This window comes from Meleagris gallopavo, chromosome 3 (genome assembly GCF_905368555.1).
Source record: "Meleagris gallopavo chromosome 3, MGAL_WU_HG_1.1, whole genome shotgun sequence".
Lineage (NCBI taxonomy): Eukaryota > Metazoa > Chordata > Aves > Galliformes > Phasianidae > Meleagris > Meleagris gallopavo.
In genome coordinates, this window is record NC_139406.1 from 51,880,203 (window position 1) to 51,889,977 (window position 9,775).

The 9,775-nt window shown below is 36.2% G+C and overlaps 1 protein-coding gene across 6 annotated transcripts in view; it reads left to right on the forward strand.

Moving 5' to 3' along the window:
• The window catches only part of RNF138 (ring finger protein 138), a 9,532-nt gene extending 3,004 nt beyond the window's left edge, over positions 1-6,528 (forward strand). For 2 of the 6 annotated variants that reach the window (XM_085220972.1, XM_085220970.1), the window contains exons 3-7: positions 47-162; positions 1,166-1,234; positions 1,727-1,832; positions 2,677-2,784; positions 4,095-6,528. In XM_085220972.1, coding sequence (XP_085077098.1) covers positions 47-162; positions 1,166-1,234; positions 1,727-1,832; positions 2,677-2,784; positions 4,095-4,163 — 468 coding nt within the window. In that variant the 3' untranslated portion in view covers positions 4,164-6,528. Of the gene's footprint in view, positions 1-46; positions 163-349; positions 415-1,165; positions 1,235-1,726; positions 1,833-2,676; positions 2,785-4,094 lie in introns of all 6 variants that reach the window. The other 4 variants (XR_014882478.1, XR_014882477.1, XM_085220973.1 and 1 more) reach the window with 4 other exon arrangements.
• Positions 6,529-9,775: the final 3,247 nt, after the last annotated feature.

A 9,775-nucleotide genomic window follows, 5' to 3' on the forward strand; every position in this document is an offset into this window, starting at 1 on the left:
TTGGATTATTTAGTATAATTTCAGTAATTTGGCATTTCATTTACAGGTTAGGTTTTCGTGGATGAGACAGCATTATAAAACGTGTAAGAAGTATCAGGATGAATACGGTGTTCCTTCTGTTATTCCAAAATTACAGATTACCCAGGATTCAACAGGGAACAGGTAATCAGGGTGATTTTTGTATAACAATGCATTTCTTTCTCCTAGCAGAAATTGTTTTATTTGTTTGTTTTTGTTGGTGATGGTGGTTTGTTTGTTTTTCCAGGACATGTTTTCTTCTATAATAATTATTGTCTGTGTTCTTAGGCTTAAAAAATGACAGTTTTTCCAGATATTTTTCTTTACTCAGCGTACAGAAGAAAACCTTTCTACATGACGGTTTGGAATGTCTTCTAAGGGTCTCTTCTAGAAATGGTATAATATTTCCAGCTTACTTGCTTTGCTTTGACAGCACTTGAGCAGCTTGCTTTGTAGCAGATCTCATAATATCTAGCCCCAAGGAAGTTCCCTTCTTTTGTTCCTCTCTGTCCTTTCTCAGCTCTGTTTTAGTGGTTGTCCTGTTTCAAAACATTATTGTGTAAGCTTTTGTTTTCAGATTGACTTTGCTTTAAGCTGATCTTTTATGAAAAATATAAGGAACCTTCAGCATATTACACATCATAATTCAGATACCGTTTACCAATTTGCTTTCAGACAGTGAAGCTGAAGAACTTTCTTCCTCATACCTTCTTATTGATGTGTTTTGGCTTGGGCGTGGGGTTGTTATTTTTGTTTGTTTGCTTTTGGTTTATTTTTCAATACCTTTTTTATATACTGTTTTCATTGACCTTTTACTATATATAGATTGTGCTTTATGCACTGTGTTGACACTCTGTTTTTAGCAGACTGAACTTCTGTGCAGTTTTCAGCCCATCAGTATATTGAAAGCAGAAGTTCATTCAAACTGCTACCAGGACTAGTTGCAGCAGTGTTTAACTGAAACATCTGGATATTGTTATGTGATTAATTAGTGACTACACCATAGCAGAATATTAGTCTTATATGTTTTGTCTTGAAATTCATATTTTCTGGTATTAATGAATTTTAAGAACTTTTGGTAGTGAAGTACAGTAACACCATTTTTCTTTTTTTTCTTTTTTTTTTTTTTTTTTTCCTTCAAATAAAGTAGCAGGAATGATGCAGTATCAGCTAATGGAGAGATGGCTAATAATCAAATGCGCCAAGGAAATACAAGGTAAGCTGCTTATTTTCCTATAGTTATTATTAAATTAACTATAGTGTAAGCTTATGCTATCTAAAACAAACAAAACTGCAACAAATCCTGTTTTAAAAAAGTATTTAGTTTCTTCTTTGTTTGCATCCATACATTAGGCTTTTTCACTACTTTCTTGAAAGATTTGAATGCAAAAGTATTACCAGCAAGTAAGAACAAGATGCAGTTGCAATTGGATAAAAAAAATGTGAAGTCCAAGTCTCAGTAGGATGTATTTAGACATACAGATAATAAATTTGCTTTAAAATTGCTATTTAGAAGTAGAGGTGATAGATGCTCTGTTAGGTCCACTGTTAAATCAATAAAAGTGGTTTTTTTTTTGTTGTTATCAAAATATGGGAAAGTAATGACAAGCTAACAAATGAATTAGGCTTTCTGTAATACTGCTTCCAAAACTTCTGTCTTTTTTTTTTTTTTTTTTCTCTGTTTAACACTGTGTATTTCTGCTCACAGTGGACATCCAACTTTCAAATGCCCCTTGTGTCAGGAAGCCAATTTTACCAGGCAGCGCTTGCTGGATCACTGCAATAATAGGCATCTTTATCAGATAGTTCCTGTAGTAAGTAAAGTTACCTTTTTTTTTTTTTTTTAAATAAGTTTTTACTTGCGTTTAATTCTTTCTACTTTCATTCTGATTATATGAGGGATTTTAAGTGTGCAGCATCTATTCTGTATCTTAACAGGTCACTGTGATCTGAGAAAGTCATAATACTTAAAGCACTGCATATAAATAGAGGAATGGCTTTCATTTGAAAATGCTTCTTGCCTAGCACCTGATTGGTTTTAGGGCATTTCTCACACAGCTGTCTCATTTAGCTCAATTTGAAACAAACTCAGCTTTTATACTTGACATGCACTCCTCTTCTTCGTTTAGTAACTGAGTTCTGTTTTTATAGAATTCCATTTGTAACATAACTGTTGTTTTACTTGAAACCTACAGTTAGAAAATAACCTAAGGTAATCAATAGGAGCAGAGGAGAAAAATCTGTTTGGTTTTCTATTCTTTTCATCTGTAGAGGAAGAGTTACCTTTTTTTTTTGCTAACTTGATCATCTCAGGTACATGAAAATCCTTTTAAACAGTGTCAGGTGTAGCGATTACTTTCTTTTCTAAATTTTATGCAACAGGAATTAATAGAGTGGCAGACAGAAGTGATAATCCTCCACTCCTTAGACAAACACTAACTTGGAAAGCTGAAATGTAATTTTGAATATTACACCACTGAAATAAAGAATATCTAAAACTATATTTCTGTGTAACTGTGGTAAGATGTAGTACTACTTTAGACTAGTTATTCCTGTAGAACGTGTTTTTTAATGCATTCTGTATTATTATCAGTAGCTTTTTAAAAATTTCTCTTTGTTGTGTTTTTTTTTTCTTTTTTTTTTTTTTCCCAAATTCAGATCTGTCCTATTTGTGTATCTCTCCCTTGGGCAGATTCTAGCCAGGTTACCAGAAATCTTGTTAGCCATCTAAATCTGAGACACCAGTTTGACTATGGAGAATTTGTGGTAAGCTTTTCCTTCTTTGTTAAGCAGGGGAGTAAATGGTAATTTTTTATTAGAAATACAAATGCTAAAAAAAGAAAATTGGTAATGTACTTTGTTTCTGTTCTGGACAGAAGCTGGAAGTAGTGTTCTTAACTTCCTGCTATCAACATGAAATGTTGCCAAGAGTAGATGTTGCCAACAGTTAAATAAGCACAACTCCAAGCTGTTAACTTAAGCATTCTCAATCTGAACTTTTTTTTTTTTTTTCTGTAACAATTCATTTTCCTCAGGAGAAGGAATAATATAATGGGTGATACTCTGTTTTATTTGACATTTTTCACCTTCTGTGACACCAGAGATTAAACCGTAGTTCTCAAGACTCAGCTTCAAAAGCTGGTATGCTGCTACAGCCTCTCTTCCAGTGTGTTGCAAAAGGGACTGCAGTGTAAAAAAGAGGTGTAGAGTTAGTATTCTTTTGGGCTTATTTTGATTAAATGGCCATTGAGTAGATTAAAAGCCGCATACCCATATGTAGTCACTGGGTGGATCGTAACTGAAGCCAACCAGTTGAGTCCTGCATATGGGCTTAGAGATTTGGAGAGTTCATTCTGTGTTTTCGAGAGTGTTAACAGAGTTCAGGATATGCTGTGTTAGCCTTGTGTAGAAGAAACATAGTATTTGAGCCATAGGCAGCTAAGGAAGGCAAAGATTCAGTATGTACTTTGTGTTGAGTCATCTGTGATGAAGGCATGGAAGAGATTGACGCAGGGAATTGAGATGTTGAGCTTGAGTGCATCTTGAGTGCTTGAGGATGCAGAACTGCTGTTTGGAATTATGATTTGGGAAACCTGCCAGAATTGTACCAAAGAGATGTATTACTCTGTAATTCACTTATAGTGATATAGTAACATCTTGGAATACATCTCTTCAAAAAAAGCAGGATTAACCACCCATCTTTTGCGATACATGATACAATCTATGATTACTGTAATCTGGGGGATAAAGTTTTGTGTTTATTAATGGAAAAGGTTATGGCTAGTTGGGAGCCCAGGTAGGAGAGTTGTGTGATGCAGTCAGCTTTCCTGAGCTGACTTTTCTGCAATGTAACTGAGCCAGGAAGAGGAGGTGGACCCTTCTGCTACATGAGCTTTGTCCTGCTCATCTGAGTTCTCTGTCTTCTGGTTCTTGTTTAAATAAAGGATATCATGCAACATAAACAAATCAAATACTTACAGAAATACAGAGCCTCAAGTGGGGAAAATGAATTATTGAACTAGAGGTTGTGGTACTTGATTATTTGACCATTTTGATGACATTTTCATTTTGTTTAGAATTATCAGCTTGATGAAGAAGCCCAGTACCAAAATGCAGTTCAAGAATCCTGTCATGTGAACTTTTAAAGTATGCACTTCTGTCTTACTGGTTATCCTAGAGGAAAAATTACATGATTTCTGTTGATAATCTGAAACCTATATTAATAAAAAATGGCTTAATTTTTTCCACGTTGATAAGAACTTTTCATATATGGTTTTACTGAAACTTGAACTTGATATTTTTAATAAGATCAGGCTCTTGGAATCAGAGACCTTCCTGGAACAACTTCATCTTCATTGTCTCTAACTTCTAACTTCTGTTAATCACACAGTTTCTTTTATTAATGCTGGATATTCTGATTGACCAATAACAACTTTGAGAACAGCATTTTAGAGATGCAAAGATGCTCTGTTGCACTGTTGAATTTAAGTTCATCTTCGTCTCTAAGATAGCTGCAAGTTAACAATTTGTGTTGTCCTCCTGCCTGAGGACAAAGTTTTATTTGATGTTGTGATTTGTTCCTTGCCATTACTATGTAAATGAAAACAGTGCCAGTGTAAGAAATCAAAATACTTGTTCTGTATAGATTAGCAATGCAGAGGTTTCATTCACTAAGAAAGAATGATGCCATTGCCTGGGAATGATTACATCTGTTTTCTTCCCCTTTTTGAGCATAACTGAAGTAGGACACTTGATTAGAAAACTGTATGGAGAGTTTTCTCCATCCTCCTAACTATCAGTGAAGAAAGCTATACTTTCTGAGCGATTCAGGATGGCATGCAAGAGGTGTACTTTCTTGGTATGTGAGTGTGACTAGCTAGTTTTTTGTTTCGTTGGAGGTTTTTAAAAACTTCAGTAGTTTTAGGAATTTAAGTCACCGTCTGTGCTGTCTCTCACAGCAGACTGTGTAAGTAGAGCATTTATTGGCTTCGGACAAATTGGTGCTCAGAAGTGAACTTGTTTATTTTGGTAAAGCTGTTTAATATGTGGACATCTGCTGCATTCAAAGGCTTGAAAAAACACTTGAAGAAAATCTTGCTGTAAATTAATTACCAACATTCTGCTATTCTTGATATCCACATTCTCAGCAAGACTGCCATTAAAATTGGAGGGAAAAAAACCTGGAAAAAAACAACACCGATTTTGGATTTAAATAGGAAATGCATTTTTAAAAGAAATTTCAGATCTTTAATATTAATAGGAGGAAGGGGAAATAAAAAGTGAGTCATCTGCACAGATGACGTTTTTGGGGATTTAGACAGAGACATTTCTGAATGTATACCTTTTGAGGACTGAACCTTCACACTACATGGCTATGACCCAACGTCAGACTGTTCTTGATGCGTATTGTATGTGTGGTGAAGTACACACCTGGTCTTTCTTTTAATTTATGTCTAGTTGGTGATTTATATGTAACGATATCAGTTATGCAGAAGTACAACCTCCAAACTCCTGTCTGAGTATTCTCACTCAGTCTGTTTTAGTGCTCTTTTGACCACATGCCACTTTGGAGCACTTCACTGAAAGCAAAGGGAAAAGTTTGTTTTGATTCCCCCCCTTCCTTCCCCCCTTTGTTCCTCTGCAAAGCCAACTATGAAACAGGGCAAAGGAATTTCAATGTAGCCTGATACTAAAGATTTAATTTTTTAAAAGAAAATGACCATGGTGTGTGTTTTTTATTGCTGTGTAGATTTGCAAATTAATTTAATTAGTTATGTGAAAGTTTGGTTAACTTCTTTAGATTCAATAAGTTATTTATATAATCTGGCAATAACTGCCTATAACCAATACAGATTCAGAACACCTCGTGGACACTGGAACTGGTTATTTCTTTTACTTGAGCGTACTTTGAAAATTGCAAATGGAATTACATCTACTTTAAGTCTGGGAAGCGAGTTCTTCTATAGCAATAATTAGTTGCCACTTGATACCTGGTTGCTGAAGTAGCATTTTGTTCACATTTAAACAAAGAGACTTGAATGCATATGTTAAAGCAACAAATGTGTATCAATGCAATATTAAAAAAAAAAATCTTGCACGGTGTTTATTCTCTTTATTTGCATATGCTAATGTCTGTATTGGTAGGCACTGCCTTGCTTTTGATATTTTAAACTTACAATATGAAGAGATTGCATCCAGCACATTCACTAGGTAAGCATTTCTTGAAAATGAAACAATCTGTTTAAATATGCTGCTTCTGGTCATGATGTTTTTTACTGAAACTCAAACATGCATAAAACGTTGTGTATTTGTAATGAGCCATGCTTGTACTCGAAACATAAAACCTTTACTAAGACACTGCTGTTGAATAATATGTCCATGTTGCATTGTGTATAGTTGAAATATGCTACGTTATGTTTAAATTTATCCTTTATGTTTTCTTCTATTAAACTTTTATTTTCTATTTGTTTCTTTGTTGCATAATAAAGATGATCAGTCCGTTTGCTGCTATTTCTTTTTCAGATGCTTTTTAAACTCCAGTTCATAGTCATTTATATGCTTTCACAGTTTTAAGTTGAGAAATAGTGTGTATGTTAGTGAAACTAATGGCTTGTGGCCTTAGCTCACAATCCTCTCTTGCTGACAGGCTGCTTTACATCACATCTTAAGATCTTTTTCTGAAGCAAAACTAAAAAAAGATGATAGGTTGGACAAAACTATTCCTAATACATCTTTTTTTTTTCCTCTCCTGTTAGTATATTGCTGTCCCATGCAAAGTTAATAGAGAGAGAACCTCCTAAAAGAAAGAAAGATTTACTTAACACTTGACACCAATAGCAAACCTTGTTATTTAGATAGATTTAGTGAGAAGAACTAAAGTGGGGTTTTGTTTGCTTTTTTTCTTTGTTTTTCCTGTGAAAAGAACTTATGGTTGCATTATTGGACCAGCATGGTGGTATGCAGGTGTTTGTCCTTCTGCCCCTGTGTTTCTGAGCTGAAAAATGCTTTCAATATTTTTTGTTTTTTATATTCTATGGTCATACTCAGAATAATGTGGTTATGAAATTTGAATTAAGGTCTTATTTTGAGTGATAGAAGTTGGCAAGATGTATAAATTTACTTTTTGTTATTAGTTTAGTGGTCTTTCTCCTTGTAACTTAGTTTTATTGAGCTCTAAATAGATTATTGTACCACTTAAATCTGGTTACATGCCCTTTGTTAGAGATTCCATTTAATTTTCTTTTACTGTAACAAAGTGTATCCCATTATTTACAGAGAATGCACTTAGTGTGTTTATTTCTCCTTGGCTGCGTATTCTCTGTAGAACTTTCCTTTGTCCTGCTCCAGTCCTTAGTCAGGACTTCTTTCCCAGGAAGAGAGACATCTCTGTATCTCTCATCTTCTGACAAGTAGTCAGGCCTAGAAGGTATCCATATTGGGAAGCATTTTTGGACTCCTCTTGAGATGTTATTTTTCAGACCAATGAGACTTGAACACGAGTTTGTTAGAACTACTATAAACATATATAACATATTTTAGGGTATGTTTTTAATACCTTTGGTTTTACTGGGCACAAACTGGAACAGAGGAGGCTCCCTCTGAGCACCAGGCAGCACCTCTGTGTTGTAGGGGTGATGGAGCACTGGCACACGTTGCCCAGAGGCTATTTATGGGATTTTTTCCTGTCCTCCTGCTCTGGGTGTCCCTGCTAGATCAGGGGTTGGGCCTGGTGGACCCAAAGGTGCCTTCTAATTTCACGTATTCTGTTTTAAAGAGAGAAGCACCTTCCAGGTTCTTTTAGAATTGTTGGAACTAGTAATTAAATGACACAAACTCCACGTAGTTTCTTCTCAGTACAGAATGCATTGGAGCTAGATCTAGATGTCAGGTCTCTTCTGTGTCCTGTTACGTACGTGTTTGAACATATGTAGAAGACAAAGTTCAGGACCACTACTATAAAAAGGCTTTTGCAGTCGTGTTATAATTGTCACTTTCCAGTGAATTGCCAGCCTGACTTTCTTTTTTTTTTTTTTTTTTTCTTCATGCATAAAGTTGGTTTGGATTGTTATAGTGCTTAAACTCTGTGTTTGCTTTGCTTCATTTTCCAGCCTTAACCTCCATTGTTTTGTCTGTGAGACTTTTTTTTTTTCCTCATCATCATATATCTCTGTCTTTGCGGTCAGGACAGAGCTAAAATAAAATATAATCACTGCCAAATGCATTCAGTAGAAAGCATCTAATTCCACTTTACATCTTTACTTGAAATCTTCTGTGTTTAAGATTACATCTTTACTTGAAATCTTCTGTGTTTAAGATGTATTTTTCAGTTCCATGGAGCTGCAGGCCGTTTCCCAGGGCTTAGTGATACAGTGCTGTTTTTATGCACTTGCTTTAGTCTATGAGAATGCTTAGTCTGAGAAAACTGTTCACTATTACTTTATATTCTCTTTCTGTATTTTTTGATTTCTCTCTGTCTCTTTTTTTCCGTCTGCATGTCTTTCCTTACAGCAACTCTCAGAGGATTTCCCTAAGTATTCTACCCATTGTCCTTTCTGGTTTTTATTCAGCAATTACATAGATAAGGTTATATTACTTAACTTATAAGTATTGTCTCCTATTTTGTATACTTCAGAAGCTCCTCTGGCTGTGCCCTCAATATCTTGGAGCTGATGTGGGCCTTAGGGGTAAATAGAGCAACTAAGAAATTTAGCATCAGTAACTTTCACGGTTAGTCTGCTTCCATGACTGGGGGAGTTTTTATTTCTTAAGATGTCTTACCAGACAATATTTCATTTTCAGAGTTGTTTTCTACCTCCTTTCATCTCCTCAAACTAAAAGTATTTGCTTTGGTGTTTGTGTGTGTGTGTGTGTGTGTGTGTGTGTTTTGTTTTTTTTTTTTCTTGGGAGGATATCCTTTTGGATAGTATATATCAGGATTGTGTTTAAAAGCAAACACATTTCATGAAGACCAGCCCATTAGCAGTAACAGGCACGTGTTTTGCAAAAAACCTTGTGCTGAGTGTTCTGTTTCTGCAGGTGTGCATCAAAGGCAAAAAGAAAACAGTAGCTTTTTTCCTCAGAATGGCTGAGGCTGGCAGGGGCCTCTGGGCTCAGCCTCTGCTCCATCAGGGACACCAGAGCAGAGGCCCAGGCCCACGTCAAGGCAGCTGCTGAAGGTGTCTGAGGAGCAGAGCCCACACGCAGCCCCTGGGCAGCCTGTGCCAGTGTTCCGTCACCTGCACAGCACAGAAGTGCTCCTGGTGTTCTGAGGGAACATCCTGTGTTCCAGGTTGTGCCCATTCTCTTAGTCTGGCAGGAGGCACCACTGCAAAGAGCTTGGCTCTGTCGCAGCACGTAGACTTAGATGGGACCCCTCAGCCTCCTCTTCCACTGGCTGAACAGTCCCAGCTCTCTCAGCCTCTCCTCACATGCTCTGGGTCTTTCAATAGGCCTTTCTCCAGGGTCATGTTTGTGGCAGCATTGTCATGGAAGGTATGATGGATGTGCCACCACAGTTGTGAGACTGTTCAGACTTCAGTAGTTTCTTTTATGATTTTTTCCTTCTTTCTTAACACAAGCCACAAGAGGGCACTGAATATTTTCAGGTTGTCTCTAAGCATAGTACTTAACAATGCTGATTTACTCGGTACTTGTACTCCTTGATACTTTTAGTTGTGGATATTTTTACTCAGATATTTCATAAAGCGTAATACATCTCAAGTGGCTTAGGGGTTAAGAGACTTTATTGTGGATTGGA